Source organism: Panthera leo, chromosome E3 (genome assembly GCF_018350215.1).
Source record: "Panthera leo isolate Ple1 chromosome E3, P.leo_Ple1_pat1.1, whole genome shotgun sequence".
Classification (NCBI taxonomy): Eukaryota; Metazoa; Chordata; class Mammalia; order Carnivora; family Felidae; genus Panthera; species Panthera leo.
Window position 1 is genome coordinate 6013537 of NC_056694.1, and position 20326 is coordinate 6033862.

The window sequence follows — 20326 nt, forward strand, 5'->3', positions numbered from 1 at the left end:
GGTATTTTACCTGCTGTTTAATCCGAACTCATGTATTAGCTCAGTGGTATAGTATTTTGCCTCCTTGGTCCAGATGCAGACCCCCACCCATTTACGAACGACAAGTTATTTTCCATACAGATTGTCCTCATCTAGAAGCACAGTGGTGAGCAGTGCTCTTTATGCTCCGTGTCTCTGAGCAGGTTGGACGCGTGTATCCCCAGGCGGTCTACTTTCCCATCCGGACCCTGTACCTGACCCTGAAAATAGAGCAGCGGGAACGCTACAAGAGCGGTATGTCTCGGGCGGGGCCAGCTGGCCAGACCGCGGAGGGCTCATTGCGCGGGGGCATTCCATGTGCCGACGGCTGTGGACACGCTCCCGCCCTCAGCCTGTCTGTCTCTAGCCAGTGAGAGGACACTTCGGGGCTGGGAGGCAAAACCTGATCACTGAGGGAAGTCGATGGTTTGCCGTTGCTGTGGTTTAATAGGGTTTGTTTACCTGAGTGATTTGGTCCATAAGTAGAAAAAAATATGTGAAATTTTTACCTCAAATTGTAAAGTTCAGTAATGCGTCCTGGTAAGCAATGTAAGTGTCACCTACTGTACGTGTCCTTTGTAAGAAATATCTTCTGCTGTCAGAAGAATCCGCATAGAAATCAGTCTTGCCAGTTGTGAAAATTTACTCAAACCAGAAGGGTTTTAATCCGTATTGAACAGTACTCGTATGTGAATAACTTACTAATGGCTTCAGTTGCCCACTGCACATGGTACTGTGTGAGCAGTTGAAGCCCCTTCGCTTCAGGACGTTTTTAACAGCCGGTCGTTTATGCTGCAAGGGCAGAGACTATTTAAAAACGTGACCTGACCCACTGGGCACGTTTGCACCCCCGGCTGATGAGCTGGGTGAGCCAGGGACTGCACGCACGTCTCTGTGCTGGCCTCACGGCCACCACACCCAGGTGGATGTGTGGTTTGGTCGTTTGAAAATTAAGGTTTTTTTCTTCTGACTGAGCCGAAGCTAGAAAAACGGCCCTTGGGTTCTACGACGTATTTCTCACATGGCAGATGACTGTGTTTTTAAAAATACCTTTTTAACGTACATGGTCTGGCTTTCCTCAATGAGGACATGGAGACTTGCCCATTAAGTACGTTCAGATTCCCTGAGCTGTCTGCAAGGAATGTGAAGAATTTTTTTCCAAACATTTAAAAAATGCTCAAGCTTTGAGCCAAGTTAAAAAGGAGAGGACCACGAACACTCATGCACCCTCACCTCACTTCACCGCTCAGCACACGGGCCCGTTCGCTTTCCGCCGACACATTGGAGGCCAGGCTGTAGGCAGTGGCGTTCTGCGGGCCTGAGTCCCTCAGTGCACCTCTCCGCGGAGCCGGGGCGGCTCCCACCCAGCCCCCGGGGAGCCGGCTGTCGTGATGTGCTAACACGCCGGCAGGAACAGCGTTGCTTTGGCCGATGGGTCCTCTAGAGCACCGAGCTCTCGCATCGGGCCAGTTTTGCGCTGACATTGGCGTTGTGTGTGTTGCTCTCAGATTCTGGACAGCAGCAGCCAAGTTCAGTGGGTAACCAGTCCCATTCTGCATCAGATCCAGGGCCCATAAGAGCAACAGCACCAATGTGGCGCTGCAGCCGAATCATGCACATGCAGCGAGAACTGCACCCAACACTTCTGTCTTCCCTGGAAGGCATCGTCGATCAGATGGTCTGGTTCAGAGAAAACTGGCACGAAGAGGTACGTGCAGAGAACCCGTCGTCCCGTGTGCTTTGGGCCGTGTTGCCTTCAGATTGGGTGCCTGCTCATTTATGTCTGTGTTGTCGAATCGAGCAGTAGAGTAAGCAGATAGTTCACGTTTGCGCACTAATGCAGCCCCAAATATTTGAAACAGGAAACTTGAGAAGGAGGTGAAATTGAGAAAGTTCTGCTGGCCTTGACGTGCTTATTACTGTGCTCAATTAAGTATCACTTAGCAGCAGTTCCCCGGGCCGCGGTGGTGGTGGCTGTGCGCTGGGTGCAGGTGTAGGTAGCAGAGGCGGAGTTGGTCCTCCAGTGAGCTTTTCCACAGCCAGGCCCTCTCCTTAGTGGTGTTAGCAGTGCAAGCTGATGACAGAGTGATGAGCCCTGTTATCTAGATGTTCATCTTGTTGGCCCAGAGGCCCCCTTGTTACTGTACCTATGTGTGTATCAGACACGCAGCAGTAACTTCAGAACTAGCTGCATAGAAAGGGTTTTCCGACAACAGAAGGGTATGTGTGTGACCCAAAAAGTGGAGTTTTGGTTTGGGTTTTTTTCTTTCTCTCTCTTTTTTTTTTAATGTTCAAGACACTTAGTCCCCATCATTAGAAACTCAGCTGACACCGTGGAGCGCACAGGCGTTCTGTCCCTTCTGTGCTGTCTGATTTTACACGTGCTGTGTGCCGGGAGGCGGTGGTGGGACCTGCCAAGCAGGTGCCGTGTGGTTGGTTAGCCGCTTGAATTGGGAGCTCTGTTTTGTGCATTGTCTTGGGTCTCTTTCCACTAGGTTCTCAGGCAGCTCCAGCAGGGCCTGGCGAAATGTTACTCTGTTGCATTTGAGAAAAGCGGGGCGGTGTCGGATGCCAAAATTACCCCCCACACTCTAAATTTTGTCAAGAAGTTGGTGAGCACGTTCGGAGTGGGCCTAGAGAACGTGTCCAACGTCTCGACCATGTTCTCCAGCGCGGCCTCTGAGTCCCTGGCCAGGCGGGCACAGGCCACCGCCCAGGACCCTGTCTTCCAGAAGCTAAAGGGCCAGTTCACAACCGGTGAGTCCCTTCCCTATACCTACAGAGTTCCACTTGGCTGTTCTGTCTTTAACATCTCAGCCAGCTAGTTCTTTGTTTCCGTGAGCACTCTACTGGGTGAGCTGGTTGCACTCTGTTTAGAATGTAGCCTCAGGTCACAAGGTCACGGTGACTCTCGCCAGCCTGTGGTTGCCCGTCCTTCTCTGAAGTGAAGGGTTAAGGTTTGGAACCAGGCTCCGCCTGAGGGATGGAGGGTGTGGGGAAGAGGAGGGTTTCAGGCTAAACCTGCCCTTCCCTCCCCTCCCCCCCTCCACACTTGGTGTTTGTAGGAAAATTGAACAGTGTGAGGTGAGGCAGTGGGCTCAAGGTGACAAGTAGGGCTCAGACTCATAGTGGATTCAGGTGGCACAATGACCAGGAGGTCGTATCGTCATCACTTGTCCCCGGTTTGGATCCAGGCCTTTTCCGAGAGCCCCAGGAGTATGAACCTTGGCTCCAGCCTGGTGTGATCGAAGGCGAGGTGGTCCGACCTCCCGTGGCCTCAGTCTTCATCTGCCAGACGGGGGCCCTGGTTCCCACAGCGCGTGTGCACAGGGGCCGACCGTGTCCCCCACTCAGGCTGTCTTTGCCACCTGTGTCCTGCCACCACCCTGCCAACCTGCCCGCCCACTGGCGGAGGAGCCCAGGCGAGCACCGGAGCTCAGTGCGTCTAAAGTATCTTTTAACAACTTGCGTCACAGAGAACACGGCTAGAAACCTGCGCTGTGTAGACTCTGTTGAAATCACATAAAAGAAAATATGTCCCACTAATTACACAGGATGCTTTGCAGCTACAGCCATGACTTACTTTTGATCCATCCAGGATAGGGTGCGTCCTGCCATCATTCCAGGCAGCCCGGGGCCCCTGGGTGTCTTCCCCTGCTGTGTGAGCTGGGCATTAAAGGTAACACTGGACTCGCCTTAAGGTCGAGGGGCTTCCCCTGCTGATCCCACACCTTGAAGAAGATGCTCTTTGAGCGATAAAATACGAGCTTTTCATATCTTTTTACCCTGAAGCACTTTGGTCACTAGATTATTTTCCTTGTGATGTTCACGTGACATGCTGTCAGTCTTTCCTGAAAAAGCAAAAGTCTGAGGTGAATTTTGTGGAGACTGTTGTATTTTACTTAAAAAATAGGACATTGTCTTTTTTTTTTTTTTTTTTTTAAGTTTATTTTTGAGAGAGAGAACACAAGTGAGGGAGGGGCAAAAAGAGAGAGGGAGAGAGAATCCCAAGCAGGCTCCACACTCGGCGCAGACAGAGCCCAATGTGGGGCTCGAACTCACAAACTGTGAGATCCTGACCTGAGCCAAAATCAGGAATTGGATGCTTAACCAACTGAGACACCCAGGTGCCCCTGTTTAGTATGTCTTTACCTTAAAATGTCTGCTGGTTAAATCAAATGTCATCTGAAACAGAACATTCAGAGGGAGACAAGTCATTTGGGTGTCGATGCAAAAAAAATTTTAAAAACTGAACTGTGAGAGACGACCGCCGTGAGGCTCTGACCCTCTTCCAAGTGTGGGCGTTTCAGATACTTCACTCCGAGCTCTGCATCCCCTCTGGTCACCCGTTCCCAGGAAGGGCCGTCTCTGGGTCCAAGCACCACGTTCTAGTTCCCACAAGGGAGCAAGAGTTGCCCAATCCCGTCCTCGGCCAGTATCGCACGTGCTGGCTGCTACCTAACCCAGTGAGGAGGTGGGAGAAAGCTCAAAAACAGGTCAGATTTATCCCAGAGAATGAAGACTTCTTTCCCTGCACGAACTCGTCCATGAATGTCACAGCCATTTTGTTTGCAGTGGCACCAAACTGAGAATAAGAATGGGGAGTGTGTGCTTTTTCGCAACGGGTTTGCCGCCAGAACACAGGTGTCGTGAAAACCACCGCTAAACCTAAACCAAAATGGGAAAGGAAAAGACTCATATCAACATCGTCGTCATTGGACACGTAGATTCGGGCAAGTCTACCACTACTGGGCATCTGATCTACAAATGTGGTGGGATCGACAAAAGAACTATCGAAAAATTTGAGAAGGAGGCTGCTGAGATGGGAAAGGGCTCCTTCAAGTATGCCTGGGTCTTGGATAAACTGAAAGCCGAACGTGAACGTGGTATCACCATTGATATCTCCCTGTGGAAATTCGAGACCAGCAAGTACTATGTGACCATCATTGATGCCCCAGGACACAGAGACTTTATCAAAAATATGATTACGGGCACATCTCAGGCTGACTGTGCTGTCCTGATCGTTGCTGCCGGTGTTGGCGAATTTGAAGCAGGTATCTCTAAGAATGGGCAGACCCGTGAGCATGCCCTTCTGGCTTACACACTGGGTGTAAAACAACTTATTGTCGGTGTTAACAAAATGGATTCCACCGAGCCACCCTACAGCCAGAAGAGATACGAGGAAATCGTTAAGGAAGTCAGCACCTACATTAAGAAAATTGGCTGCAACCCCGACACCGTAGCATTTGTGCCAGTTTCTGGTTGGAATGGTGACAACATGCTGGAGCCGAGTGCTAATATGCCTGGGTTCAAGGGATGGAAAGTCACCCGTAAAGATGGCAATGCCAGTGGAACCGCACTGCTTGAAGCTCTGGATTGCATTCTGCCACCTACTCGTCCAACTGACAAGCCCTTGCGTCTGCCCCTCCAGGATGTCTACAAAATTGGTGGTATTGGTACTGTCCCTGTGGGTCGAGTGGAGACCGGTGTTCTTAAGCCAGGCATGGTGGTCACTTGTGCTCCAGTCAGTGTTACAACTGAAGTAAAGTCTGTTGAAATGCACCATGAAGCTTTGAGTGAGGCTCTGCCTGGGGACAACGTGGGCTTCAATGTCAAGAACGTATCTGTCAAAGATGTTCGTCGTGGCAGTGTGGCTGGTGATAGCAAAAATGACCCACCAATGGAAGCAGCTGGCTTCACAGCTCGGGTGATTATCCTGAACCATCCAGGCCAAATCAGTCCTGGATATGCACCTGTGCTGGACTGTCACACAGCTCACATCGCCTGCAAGTTTGCTGAGCTGAAGGAGAAGATTGACCGTCGTTCTGGAAAAAAGCTGGAAGATGGTCCCAAGTTCTTAAAATCTGGTGATGCTGCCATCGTTGATATGGTTCCTGGCAAGCCCATGTGTGTTGAGAGCTTCTCTGACTATCCTCTGGGCCGTTTTGCTGTTCGTGACATGAGACAGACGGTTGCTGTGGGTGTCATCAAAGCAGTGGACAAGAAGGCAGGTGGAGCTGGCAAGGTCACCAAGTCTGCCCAGAAAGCTCAGAAGGCTAAATGAATATTATCCCCAATACCTGCCACCCCAGTCTTAATCAGTGGTGGAAGAACGGTCTCAGAACTGTTTGTGTCAATTGGCCATTTAAGTTTAACAGTAAAAGACTGGTTAATGATAACAATGCATCGTAAAACCTTCAGAAGGAAAGGAGAATGTTTTGTGGACCATTTGTTTTTTTTGTGTGTGGCAGTTTTAAGTTATTAGTTTTTAAAATCAGTACTTTTTAATGGAAACAACTTTGACCAAAAATCTGTCACAGAATTTTGAGACCCATTAAAACAAAAGTTTAATGAGGAAAAAAAAAAAAAAAAGAATGGGGAGTGTGTGATGCATCCGTGCTCGCTTAAGATTGACAGAATGGAGTTAGCCATTGATTGAGTGACTTGGACGAGCCTTGGGTTATGCCGAGTGTGAAAAGCCAATTCAAAGGGATGCCTGCCGAGAGATTGTTACGAAGCGTTTGTGAAATCACGTAATAATGGGGGTGGAGAGCAGGTCGGTGGCCAGGTGTTCGGATTCAGGGTGGAGGTGGGCGTGGCCACAGGGCTGACCCGGGGGTCTGTGGATTGCGGTGCTTCTGGGTGTGCGGAGGCTGGGTTTGCATTTGGACGGCCGCAGCCCCTCTGGTGCCTTTGGGCTGCCCGTGTAGGTGTCGATGGGGCCCTCACCGGGCACATCGGTTACCCCCGATCGCCTTCCTGCATCGGTCCAGCCTGCAGCACCCTGGTAGGGGAGGCAGGTTGGATAGGGGACCGGGGTCTGGGCTGGGCGTGCCTCTCAGGACTGCACCAGGCTCACCCCACACGACCTAACTCTGCAGAAGAGCGTTTGCAAGAGGCTCCGGAGAGCCCTTCGGCTTGAGTGCACAGATCACCCCGCCATATCACAGATCCCGGTCCTGTCGGCGCGAGGATGGTGGCTCCCTCGGGGTCCGTTTCCCACAGAAACGGTGCGGCTTATCCTGATGTTCGGGCTCCTGCGAGCGAGAGTCACGTGGAGCCCCTCCCACCAGTGGCGCTCATCAGTGTGGGGTTGAGGTCTTTTTTGAAGACGGACTTTTCAGTTTAATTGCCTTTTCAATACTGAGTCTCAGTGAAATCTGAGGAACACAGTCATCTGGGATTTTTATTTGTTTAAATATAAAATGCATGCTTTCCATGTTTGGCACTTTAGTTTCTTGTCTAAATGTCTTCTGATGAACCGGTTTATAACCTAGCATTTGCCTGGGTTGGATTACTGCCTTGGCCCCTCACTGTGGTGGTTGCTCTCAGGTAGGGCTGCCGGCCCCTTGGGTTCCTGTGCCCCTCAGGGTGCTCCCCGCATCCTTTCCTGAAAGGAACCTGTGACAGTTGGGGGTGAGGCTTCCTGTCGGCGCTCCATGTGTTGTTCCCTCCTCCAGCCTTGGGGGGAGACCGGTCCCACCTGAGGGTCCCCATCACTCGGTCAGTCTTCAGCTTACACTTTAAAGAGTGGGAGAGGCAAAAATGCTTTGCTCCAGGTTAGGTATAGAGTAAAACATTCCTGCTTCCTCTCTGGGACACTCTTGAGCGTGATTTTGTAGTGAATTCCGGGTCACCCCAGATGACTAAAAATGTTTTTAATTGCATTTTATTTTGAAGATTTTGACTTCAGCGTTCCAGGATCCATGAAGCTACATAATCTTATCTCTAAGTTGAAAAAGTGGATCAAAATCCTGGAGGCTAAAACCAAGCAGCTTCCAAAGTTCTTCCTCATAGAAGAAAAGTGCCGGTTTTTGAGCAATTTCTCAGCACAGACCGCTGAAGTAGAAATTCCAGGGGAATTTCTGATGCCAAAGCCGACACATTATTACATCAAGATTGCTAGGTAAGTGAGCTGCTCGACTGGCCTCAGGGCAGACCTGGGGCTGCCGTTCTGGTTACTTCTGGCCCCTGAAGTGGGAGAACGAGAGATTGTTCTCGGATCTGAGCCATCAAGCACGGTAGAGGGTTCTGGTCAAACTGATGGGGTAAATGTCTTGCTTGTGTCCCCTTTGTGTTTCTTTTGTTTCTAAAAGTCTCTTTTCTAATTTCCACAGAACTGGACATGATAGAAAGGTTATCGGTCTGTAAAACTTTTAAAGCTTAGTAGTCAAAGCAGAATTGGGCAATTATAAAATTTATTAGTGTGTATACTGTATCTTATTTTAAACGTAGAAGGTGTGGTAACAAATGGTCGTAATCAGACCCGGAGCTCTGCTCTCTCGTGCATCTGGACTTGGATTTCCCAGTCCTCCAAATCTGACTCCCTCTTCCGGCCGCCCACCCTGCTCCTCCTCTTCCGTCTGTAGCCAGGGCGCACGGGAGGGAGGTGAGGGCGAGGGTGTGTCCATCCTCACGCCTGCTTCTGGGGCAGCTGCTCCCCATGGCCCCTGTGCCAGACCGTCCTGTCCCCCGGCTCTGTGGCTGGGTGCTCAGAGCCCAGTCAGCTGCCCATCTGGAGCTCCTGAAGTTGGAGCCCGGGGCCCGATTGTTTTACGACGACAGCGTCCTTTGCTCTTCCGCCTTTGATTTTCCCTGTGTCACGATGTCTTCCCCCACGTCATAAAATCCCGTCGTACCATTTAAACCTGGTCAGAGTGACCTCTGTAGCTGCGCGTTCTGTCTTTTTGTGACGATTCCGAGTGCTATCTTTGTAAAGTTCCCTTTTCTTCTCAAAGAGGATTGGAAGTCGAGCCTCAGGAAGGGGAGTTGGTGTTTCATCGTGTGCTTGTTTGGGCAGGTTTATGCCCAGGGTGGAAATTGTGCAGAAGCACAACACGGCGGCCAGGAGACTGTACATCCGCGGGCACAACGGCAAGATCTACCCGTACCTCGTCATGAATGACGCCTGCCTGACGGAGTCCCGGCGAGAGGAGCGCGTCCTGCAGCTGCTCCGGCTGCTGAACCCCTGTTTGGAGAAGAGAAAGGAAACCACAAAGAGGCACTTATTTTTCACAGGTATGACAGGTGCGCTTTGGGGGCACACAGCCGGTCCCGTTAGCCTTTGCGGATTTTCCCGTGTGCTGTCTGGGGGACTGAGAATGCCCTGAAGCTCACCAGGCAGGGAGGGTTCTGGAATGAGGACCCTGTGCCGTGAAGAAGCCGCTCCCTTCTCACTGCAAGACGGGTGCTCTGATGAGTGTTTGGGAAAGGGGGGTGCCTGCCTGTGCGCGCTGCTGGTTTCCCTCGCCCGGAACCCGTGCTCTGGGGAAACGTGCGCTGGCACCGGGCCTGTCGTGGGCGTGTTAGCAGCGTGTTGTGAGTGTGTTTAAGTGCGGTCTTCAAACGACTCCTGGAACTCACAGTGCACTGCACGGCCCCTGCTGCAGCGAGCCTTCGTGGAGTGAAATGCGGTGCTAGGGAAAGTCAGCAAGGCCTGTGAACGCCACAGAAATCGTGGCCAGGTGGCCACCAGTAGCCTCCGAGTAAGGCCTTTCCATACGTAGTTGTCCTGGGTGGTTCATGAGTGAGCCGTTTCTGTCTGTAACGGGCAGAGGTGAGATGCCTGTGATCCCGCTTAGAGAAGAGAACCACGGTCGAAACATTTTAGCATCTAACCTCTGGGGTTGGGAGCCTACTGCAATGCATATTAGCCAGTCCCATAGGGAACTTTCTTCTGATGGCTAAGAATCCAACCCGTTTTGACTTAAAATCTTTCACCCTAAAGTTCACTATCCCCCAAATAAGTCAATTGAGGAACTAGAGTATACAGAAAACTGTATGCATTTTAACATGCACATGATGTGATCTGTAGTGTTGATTACATCTGTGGGTAATAGATGATTCTTTGTCTTTTCCAAAGAAACAACCTCTTGGTCAGCACCAAATGACAGTCCAAATACATGCCCTTGAGTCACTGTGGGATGTCTTTATGGGTTGAAACCATGGAACAAGCCAGTAGCTGTGGTTTGACTGAGCTTAGACCAAATTAAACCTATGTTCGTTAAAAGTCAGAGGCGTGTGTGTATGTGTGTATTTGGAGAGGGAGGGTGTGTTTGTGTACACGTACCACGCTGACACTCAGGGCAGGCGCAAGCAGTTATTGTGGCCTAGGGACAGGCTGGTGCAGATACTGGGTCATAGCTCCCACTCCCTCCCCACCCCCGCAGCACCAGTGCTGCTGCTGCCGTGACCCTGTGCTGGCACACTTCGTTTGCTATCTTCTGGAAATTACTCAGCTTTCTACAAAGTATCTTCAACAAAATGTCTTCAGGGGCACCTGGCTAGCTGAGTCAGTAGAGTATGTGACTCTCGATCACAGGGTTGTGAGTTCAAGCTCCACGTTGAGCGTAGAGCTTGCTTTAAAAAAAAAAAAAAAGTTTTAATAATATTTCCTTGATCTAATATCTTTTTTAACTTTTTTTAAACTTTTTTTTTTAAACATTTGCTCATTTTTAGTATATGTGCTGCCAAAGCGAGCACACATTTGTTCATTTTTGAAAGAGAGAGCACGCGCAAGCCGGAGAGGGGCAGAGAGAAAGGGAGACACAGAACTCAACGCAGGCTCCAGGCTCCAAGCTGTCAGTGCAGAGCCTGATGCGGGGCTTGAACTCAGGAACTGTGAGATTATGACCTGAGCTGAAGTCGGACACTTAACCGACTGAGCCACCCAGGTACCCCATTGATCTAATATCTTTAAAGTGTTATTTAATCTACCAGCAACCCCATGGGTACATATTGTAGTCCCATTTATAAATGAAGAAACTGAAGTTCATACAAGTCCAGTGACCATTCCCAAGGTCACGTCACTGGGAAAACAGACCTCGGGATGTGAGTGTGGACAATCTGGCTCCAGGGCAGCCATACCCAACACTTTCTGCTTGAGTGTGGTCATGACGTGGGTTATCCTCGTGTGGGGTGAATTGCTTCATAAAGAGTGCCCATCACTGCCCATACAGCTCCACAAAGTGACTGAGCAGAATGACCAGGTTGGTTCTGGAAACTTATCTGAGGCACAGAAAATGATGTGAGGGATCGTTTTCCTGATTTCCTGAAGACGGGGCCCAGCCATCCCCGACGCCGGAAGACCGCCTGACAAAATCACACTCCTGCCTCGGAGTGAGTGGGAGGATTGATTTCTCCTGACAGGGTGCCGATGGAGGGGGACCTCTGAAGAGCGGACGAGGTTGGCAGTCTCCGATTTTTAAAGATTGCTTTCTAAAGAATTTCCGTTCATCTGTGTCTTAAGCAAAAGAGGCTGGCGGCTCAGGCTCCGTCGCTCAGCAGATTGGGCTTCGTGCCACGTGCTGAGTGGGTACGCGGTGTGGGACTTCCAGCTTTCCCCCGACCCCCGTCCTCTGCTCGTGAAGGGCCCAGTGACCTCCTCCCAAGATGGCCCTGGAGGTGGAGTCGAGCGCTGCCCCCTGGCGTCGTCTCAGTCATTTCCTCCTTTCTCCTCAGTTCCTCGAGTTGTGGCAGTGTCCCCTCAGATGCGCCTCGTGGAGGACAACCCCTCTTCTCTTTCCCTCGTGGAGATCTACAAGCAGCGCTGTGCGAAGAAGGGCATCGAGCACGACAACCCCATCTCCCGCTACTATGACAGACTGGCCACGGTGCAGGCACGCGGGACCCAGGCCAGCCACCAGGTACCGAATCGGGCCGGCCGCGCTCTGTGGCGGGGCTCCCCCGACACGAGCGCTTAGAGGGGTAGCGGGCGGTTGAGAGGGACCTTTCTCCCTCATTGGACTTGTGAGTGGTCAGAATTAGGCGACCATGGCCCCTGATGTGGTGACGTTTGCTGCAGAATAACTTGACGGCAAACTCCTCTGGCAGCCAGACCTGCTCTGAGGGACATGAGGCTGCTTATCCAGTCCGCGTTCACGCTCCTCTGGTTTGCGGCCAGGGCCGGGGTGAACCACGGCCTCTGTGTTGTGTATGCTTTTTTAAATGTGGAAAGTGGCGAGCCCTGAAACGAGTCAGGCCCAGTTGTTTTGGTCGCCTGGTGTGGGAGCACAGTGCACAGGAGTCCCGCGCGGCTCTGGCCTCGTCAGGTGGGTGGAGAGCCGTCCCCACCAGCAGATTCCTGCCCTTGCTAGAAAGCAGGGCAGGTGGGGGTCTGGGTGAGGAGGTTTTGTGCGGGAATGTGTGCATCACCAGAAGGTAGCTCTATCTTGGCCTGCTCCCCCAAAGCCACTGTGGTCCTTCCTGTGGCTCCCAAGAGGGCCTCGTAATTTTTAGGAGAGATGCCACGAAGCTGGAAGCTCTGATCTTGCTTCCATCCTCCCAGGGACTCACTTCAGTTAGCCTGGGACCTGGAAGACTGTTTCTAGGAAGATGGAGCCCACAGGGTGCTTGCCTCACCCGCCTGGGCAGTGCTCAGGGTACAGGCAGGGCCTGAGGTGGTCCGGGCCTCGGGCTCTGTTGCAAGTCTCCTACCTTTGTGCAGGCAAAACGAGTGGAACCTGTCTGTTGATGGGTGTCTGTGGACAGACCTCGTGGCCTCCCTTGGGAATTGGGTGTCAGGGCTTCATCAGGGTGTAGGTGACTGCCTGGTCACTCTGTGGACCAAGGACAGTACTGAGGTGTTTGTGCAAGATGCATGCATTCTATTCTTAAGACTGCATTTGTTTGTCTTTGACATTATGGAAACTGATGACCTCTATCTGCAAATACATATTTACATGAGGTTCCATGTGTTTTACAAACTATTTGTGTGATATTGTTTATTCTGAGAGAGAGCGAGAGAGCACATGTGAGTAGGGGAGGAGGACAGAGAATCCCAAGCAGTCTCTGTGCTGTCAGCACAGAGCCAGACCCAGGGCTTGATCCCAGGAACGATGAGATCATGACCTGAGCCAAAATCAAGTCAGACACTCAACTGACTGAGCCACCCAGGCGCCCCTGAACATTCACCCTTTAAAATGTTCGATTCAGTGTTTCCGGCATATTCACAGAGTTGTGCAGTCATGACCACAATCTGTCTTTAAAACAGTTGAGGGGCGCCTGGGTGGCTCAGTTGGTTAAGCACCTGACTTTTGATTTCGCCTCAGGTCATGATCCCATAGTGGTGAAATTGAACCCTGCTTCGGTATCAGTAGTTTGTTCCTTTCTATTGCTTAATAATAGTCCCTTGTATGACTATATCACATGTAATTGATCCGTTCATCAGTTGGTAGACTTTTGGATTGTTGATACTTTTTGACTTATGGCCCGTGCTAAGGACTGTAAGCATTTGTGTATATATTTTTACACGGACATATGTTTTCATTTCTCTTCGATACGTACCTAGGAGTAGAATTGATTGGTCACGTGGTAAGGTTTATGTCTAACATTACATGAACTCCCAGACTATTTTCCCAGGTGATTGCAGTGTATGAGGGTTCTCTTTTCCCTGCATTCTTGCCTACAGTTATTATCTCTTTTTCTTATCGTCATTCTCATTCATTTTGGTTGATAACAAGTGATGTTGAGCAACTTTTCGTGTGCTAATTGGCTGTTTGCATATTTTCTTTGGGGAAATGTTTATTAAAGCCCTCTGCTTATTTTTAAATTGTATGATTTGTTTTTTTGTTTTTGATGCTGAGAATTCTTTGTATGTTCTGGATGCAAGTGACTTGATACGAGTGGTTTCACTTTATTTCCTGTGTATTGGCTATGTTTTCCTGAGCCTTCATTTATCTCGTTTTTGCTGAAAACTGGACATTTTTAATAATATATGTTAACTCCAGAAATCAGATCCTTTTCCCTAAGGTTTGTTATTGTTGTTGTTTGCTTAGTGACTTTCCTGGACTGATTTGTAAATTCTCTGTTTTTGCCATATGCAGCCATTGAAGTCTCTGCTCATTTAGCTAATGATTTGACAGATTTTCTTAAATGCTTAAATGCTTAAACCAATAAGTCTTCCTTCCGCCTTTTTTGAGGGCCTCTATGGGGGGAGGGGCATGCCTTCCACTTGGCCAAGTAGTTTATGTTCTGCCTTAGCTTCTACTTCCTGTTTGTGCAGATCAAGGTCAACCAGAAGTGGAAGCATTGGGCTTTCTGAGGTTTTTCGTGACCTTCTAGTGACCTTCTAGATTCTCAAGAATATATCGAAGCTTTTCGAAGCCTCCTGTGGTCATCTTACTCCCTCACTCTTCCTCTTGTCTGCCATCATCTTCTGTGCTGCAGCTGGTATCGCTGCCTTGGGCATCTGCAGGGTGACGTGGTCGTCACTGACTGCTTTCAGCAAACACCTGTCGGATAGGGTGCTCCTCGCTGGCTGAACTCGAAGTTCGATCAGACACAAGCCCAATAAATGGGGCTTCCCCCTCCCCCCAGCCCCACCCCCCACCCACAGGAAGCTGCCAGATAAGTCAAATAGTGACACTTCTCTGGAGATGAGGTTTTTGAACGCATTTTGCCCACTCCTGGCTGTTAGGCTGCTGGTTTCTACAGCTGTCATGGTCGCAAAGCCACTGTGGAGCTGGGTAGATGGGAATGGTATAATTAAACTGCCACAAAGATCACTGTCAACAAGATTCAGCCTTTTTTTTCCCTTGAGTAAAAGCTACTCAGATTGTTGTAATAAGCCTTTAATTTCCAGAATTTAAAAAAGTTTTCCAGGGGCGCCTGGATGGCTCAGTCGGTTAAACGTCCGACTTCGGCTCAGGTCATGATCTCACAGTCCGTGAGTTCGAGCCCCGCGTCAGGCTTTGTGCTGACAGCTCAGAGCCTGCTTCGGATTCTGTGTTTCCCTCTCTCTCTGACCCTCCCCCATTCATGCTGTATTCGATGTGTCTCAAAAATAAATAAACGTTTAAAAAAAAGAAAGATTAAAAAAGTTTTCCAAGGTATATATAAGGGTTTGTTTTTTGTTTTTTTTTTTAAGTTTCTGATGTTTGCTAATGTTCTCGATGGTCTTTGTGGTTCTTGGTTGCTTAGGGCCTGCATTTTAGTGGCTAGTCAGAGCCCATGGGTAGGACTTAGCCCAGAACAGACCTGTGCCTTTACCATTTGGTCTAACAAGAATGGAATTAACTCGGCAGACTTTTTATTGAGACTGTCTCTGAATCAGTGGTGTTTGAAATAGTGTTGTGAGTCCTCCAGCACAGAATTCACTTTAAAGTGTCGTGTAACACCTGCTCTACTTTGATAGACTAGCTCCTTCAGTTACACACCTTTCGTCTTTAATAGTCTAAGGTGTGAATTGTTGTCATCCGACTATTCTTTTTGTTAACCGGCGTAGCGTTTTCTCTGGTTAGCAGGTTACGGTATTCAGATTTTGCCTAAATTCTTGGCAGGACAGATATCACGCATCATGCTCTTAAGGCTTTTATTCAGATGGCAGTGGTGTTGGTTTGAGCATACGGTGTGGAGCCCTAGAGGGAAATTGACATCCCTGTATTTAGTCAGACAACATCACATACGTATTTCTCAATAGAATTCATTCTGTTGGTGCCAAGTAAGTACAAAACTACAATTGGAGAGTTTTCCTTTTGGGGAAAAAAAAAACGAGCGAATTGGAGGGAGGTATCATGGGGTGATCTATCCTTGCAGGTCCTCCGAGACATCCTCAAGGAGGTTCAGAGTAACATGGTACCACGCAGCATGCTCAAGGAGTGGGCTCTGCACACGTTCCCCAACGCCACGGACTACTGGACGTTCCGGAAGATGTTCACCATCCAGCTCGCCCTGATTGGCTTTGCAGAGTTCGTCTTGCATTTAAATAGACTCAACCCCGAGATGTTACAGATCGCTCAGGTAAAGGGTGTGAGGAGACGGCGCCTCTCCCCAGACCCCTCTGCTGTGTGGTTTCAGTTCCACAAGTGTCTCCTTCTGGTGTTTAGGACACCGGCAAACTGAACGTGGCCTATTTCCGATTTGATATAAACGACGCGACCGGGGACTTAGATGCCAACCGTCCCGTCCCTTTCCGCCTCACCCCCAACATTTCCGAGTTTCTGACCACCATCGGCGTCTCCGGCCCATTGACAGCCTCCATGATCGCTGTCGCCCGGTGCTTCGCCCAGCCCAACTTCAAGGTAGGCCACGGTGGCTGGTGTGGCGCGCGGCTGGGGTCACTTGTGTGCGCGCGGCCTCACAGCTGCTGGTCTGCCAGTACGGAGGGAGAGTGTTGCGGCTGCACAGTTAAAGCTTCTGCATTTTGGAAAAAGCGTTTCAAGTTTTTGCTGTCTCAAAGCACTTACAAAAAGGAGTCAGAAGCCTCTACTGATCATTTTCCCAACTATCACTGTTGCTTGTCGGTTTCGTTTATTCCATTTGGTATCCGTTTTGTGTTTATGTAGATCTTTCTTCTCTAAAAGGGCAGAAATACTGTCTGTAGGGTTGTGCCGCCTTCCTGGCACCGCGGTTATGGGTCCTAGAGGACAGTCGTGGCAGTAGGACATGCCCCGGCCGCAGGCGGGTGTGGGATGGCGCTGCCCTCCTCTCGGCACCGTCCCTGCCCGGCACCGCCCCGGCTGCTTCGGCGGCCTCTCCTCAGACTCTCCCAGCGGTTGTCCAGCTGGCAGGCAAGGTGGGCAGCTCAGAGCTCGTGCCGCCGGCAGAAGGCAGACTGGGATTCGAATCCAGTTCCCACTGACTCCAAGCCCGTCTTCACCACTGCAGTTATTCTCTCCTCACGGTTGGGGGCTGAACGCAACTTATTTTTCTTCTAACTTAGGAGACCGGTTGTACCTTTTTTCCCCACAGATGAGCAGTTTGTGTCTAGAGACGCCTGCAGATACCAGTTGCTTTTCCAAAAAATTTGCTCAGGACAGTTGTAAGATTGTCAGCTAAATGCTTAACTGTGAAGACAGACTTTACATCAAACACATCTTGTGCTTTCAGTGCTCGCTTGTCTGTTAGCGAGGAGTGCTTCCTGGAACAGGAGTACGAATAGGAGGAAAAGCAGCCCTGTGGCTCTTCCACGAGTGAGCGGTCTGTGCTGTGACCATCACTTAGCTGGGGCATAAGGCTTGGAACAGGAAGTCCTCACTTAGAAACATTACACTTCTGGAAACATCATAGGGCAGTCCTTACACTGGCATTTACTTTGAAAACCTTAAAAGAGAACAAAGAAGGAAGCACTACCCATTTCTCACGGGCCTGGTACAATGTGGAGTAGCACCGTGCATCGTTCCTTGTGTAGATGGTGCTGGCCAAGATGAGGAGGAGTCGGGCCACCTTCTCCAAACTCTGGACCCAGATTTCTTAACAGCCTAAATGTAGAGGATGCTTTTAAGTTCACTAAAACATAGACCATTTTGTACAGGAGTGTCTTTTAAAAACACATCTGGGAGGCTCTCTTACTATGCCCAGTATATAAACAGGGAAATTGAGACACAGAGGGCTAAGTAAATCGATCAAGGTCACCCAGGCAAGAAGGTGGAGCTGGGGCTAGAACCTGAGTCTGTGCCGTGGCCACGCGGAGGCCCGGGGATGGCCCTCCTTGACGTGAGACACATGTCCTGTGACACCCACTTGATTCCTTCCTGTCTCCACCCAAATGTGATCTTGTCACCAGCCCCACCCCCCGCAAACCCCTCTGAGCCCGCTTACCTGCTGTTTGCACAGTGCCTGTCACCACCGGGCATGTTGAACATTTCTCTGTTAGTACCAGAGCCTCCATAAGGGCAAGGGGTGTTCACTCTAAGCTGCGGTGCTGGGAACGGGACTGCCCAACCAAGCCCCTGTCAGGTGTGCAGGTGCTCATTTAAACGCTCGGCACCAGGAAGCAGCATGACAGCAGCAGGTGCCCCTGGACACATGTGCTCCGGCTTTGCAGAAGACCAGACCAAACCCTGTGCCTTTGGGCCCTCGCTGCTCTAAGTGAGGAGGTGGTTTGTACCCCTGGGGGCCAGCCCCACGCATCCGCCAGGCACACGCCGCGGCCCGGGTGCTGGGGCTGACCGGCCGCGGCGGCTCACTGTGCTCGGGCTCCGTCTCCTTAGGGAGCTGCCCCTCTGGGTCGCTCCTGGTTAATCCAGGATCATCTCGTTCTCTCTTGGCACAGGTGGATGGCATCCTGAAAACCGTGCTTAGGGATGAGATCATTGCTTGGCACAAAAAAACGCAGGAGGACACCTCTTCTCCTCTCTCGGCCGCCGGCCAGCCCGAGAACATGGACAGCCAGCAGCTGGTCTCCCTGGTGCAGAAGGCCGTCACCGCCATCATGACCCGCCTGCACAACTTGGCCCAGTTCGAAGGCGGGGAGAGCAAAGTGAACACCCTGGTGGCCGCCGCAAACAGCCTGGACAACCTGTGCCGCATGGACCCCGCCTGGCACCCGTGGCTGTGAGCGCGCCCGCCCTGCCGCCCAGAATGGGAAGCACGCCCGCCGGCTGCTGGGCCTCCTCTCTGCTTCACCCGCCGTGTTCACGGAGGCCCCGACAGCGCGTGTGCAAACGCGGGTAAATGGAGTTCTAGAGGAGCTGCCTGTTACGGCGGCAGAGCGGAAACGTCTAGGCTTTTAAAATTCCCTTGCAGGAACCAGGGCTCTCCGGTCTGGAATTTCTTTGTGAAACCTTTTTTATCGTACTCCTTCCTGCGTGTGAACGTACAGATGGAACTGTAGGAGACAATTCTATATTGTCCGTTTTTAACTCAAAATGACACCTCACAGGAGCCTTGTGCTTTTGTACAGACCTTTGTAACAAGTGTACAGAAAACCCACTTTGCTAGAGAAACAGGAAATTATGAACAAGTCGAGCTGGTTTTTCTCTAAGCACAGACTTTTATGCTGTACGTAACTGGCTCCGGGATCTCCTTGCGCGTTGGATGTGGGTCAGCACGGCCTCGTCACCCTGCGGGGACGCCGTTGCTCACGCGGTGGATTCAGATCCCGCCGGGAGAAAACTGAGCCCCGGGGGCGGCAGGTGAATCTGAGGCTTTTCATCGGCTGGCTCTTCGGACGCCTTCTTGACATTTACTATCATTGTACCAGGAAAAAAACCTTTTCCTTCCTAATTTAAAAAGAAACAGCAAGAAAAGTTTGTCCGTTCACTCCAGTCTGTCATGTTCACATTTTTATAAATATGAGCATTGAGAATGTTCTATCTAAATTTGTACAGTGTGATTTTTTTTTTTTTTTAGAATAAATATTTTATAAAAGGATGTGTCTGCTCTTACATGTATGGAAATGCTTGCTTCCTCTGCCTGAGCGTCCCTCAGCCCCTCGGGGACCGAGCCCCCTGGGCCAACACAGCCGTGCTTCAGGGTGGCTTCCTGGGGATGGACAGACAGGTGACGCCTGGGAGGGGGTCTTGGCTTGGAACTTGGGGGTCCGGACCCACGCTCAGCGTCTTCTGTGATGGCGATGAGGCTGGTCCTGACTCTGACGGTGTGAGACATGTCTGGGAATCTGGTCCCTTTCGGCTTGGTTTCCCCACCTCAGGGCGGCTGCCAAGGGACCTGTGTACGCAGGGGGGAGGCGGCCCCACCCCACCAGCGTGGTGTCCTTCATCCTGTGGGTGGGGTGGACGGTGCAGAATGGAGGGGGAGGCAGTTCCTGAGCACACGGTGTAACTCATGTCCGAGGATGAGAAACGGCGAAGCAGGACTGGGGAGGGATGGCAGTTGCTGCTTTAATTGTAAAATGAGGATTCTGAATTTTAAGGACTCACTCCATTGGGAAGCGCTTCGTCTGCTGTGAGGACAGCTTCACCCAAGTCAGAGTCTGGTCAGCAAGACCCCTTCCAGAGCCAGAACTCCAAGCCCTTCCCAGGCATCACCTTTCTTTTACTCCTCGTTGTGCCCCGTTGTCCCCAGGCAAGCACAGAGGGGAAGCCTGCAGCTGATTTCATGCAGTCTCACCACGAAGTCCAGTCCCAGGCATGTAAACCAGTGTGCCGTAAGAAGTGTAGACGATCGTGGGGGCTCCGGTTTGTGTGGGTGGCCGCAGGTGGGGCCGTTATACTGGGCGCTTGTCCTCAGAGGCAGATGGGTCCGTGAGCCCCGAGGGGGTGGCCCTCAGAGGATGGGTTTCCAGCTCAGAGTGGGGAGTAGCCCTTGGAGAGTCGGCCGGGGGGCGTGGTGGCTGCAGACGTGTGTGGATGGTGTTCGGAGAAGGGAAGTTGGTGTACTGAGGGCCCCGGGTTCTGTGCCAGGCTCACGACACCGTGCCCTCCGTGCTGCCCCTGGTTTCTAGGAAAGCCAGCCCTCGAACAGGCAGGAGGGTGTTCCTCAGCAGAGCTCCAGCTGGAAAGATCAGGGACCTGGAGTTGGGAGGCCAGAGCACGGGCTTGTTTATGGGGGCCACATGTGGCGGGTGCCCCTTGTTCTCCAAGCACTATTGCAAGGGGTAAGTGCTGTTATTAGCCGCTTATTAATT

General features: G+C 51.1%; 2 protein-coding genes across 2 annotated transcripts in view; both read left to right on the forward strand.

Annotated features, from left to right (window-relative positions):
• LOC122209323 (transformation/transcription domain associated protein) overlaps positions 1-19102 on the forward strand; it is a 113727-nt gene extending 94625 nt beyond the window's left edge. Inside the window, 9 exon segments of the mRNA XM_042921061.1 lie at positions 183-273; positions 1527-1726; positions 2514-2775; positions 7699-7924; positions 8819-9036; positions 11479-11663; positions 15553-15756; positions 15843-16037; positions 18011-19102. Of these exon segments, the coding sequence (XP_042776995.1) occupies positions 183-273; positions 1527-1726; positions 2514-2775; positions 7699-7924; positions 8819-9036; positions 11479-11663; positions 15553-15756; positions 15843-16037; positions 18011-18295 (1866 nt within the window). The 3' untranslated portion in view covers positions 18296-19102.
• Positions 4682-6339, forward strand: LOC122209326 (elongation factor 1-alpha 1-like). Its single transcript, XM_042921066.1, has one exon. The coding sequence runs from the start codon at positions 4697-4699 to the stop codon at positions 6080-6082; it is 1386 nt and encodes a 461-aa protein (XP_042777000.1). The 5' UTR covers positions 4682-4696; the 3' UTR covers positions 6083-6339.
• Positions 19103-20326: the final 1224 nt, after the last annotated feature.

What these genes read in the sequence shown, in the direction of transcription:
- LOC122209326 (XM_042921066.1), top strand. Translation starts at nt 4,697, where the DNA reads ATGGGAAAGGAAAAGACTCATATCAACATCGTCGTCATTGGACACGTA.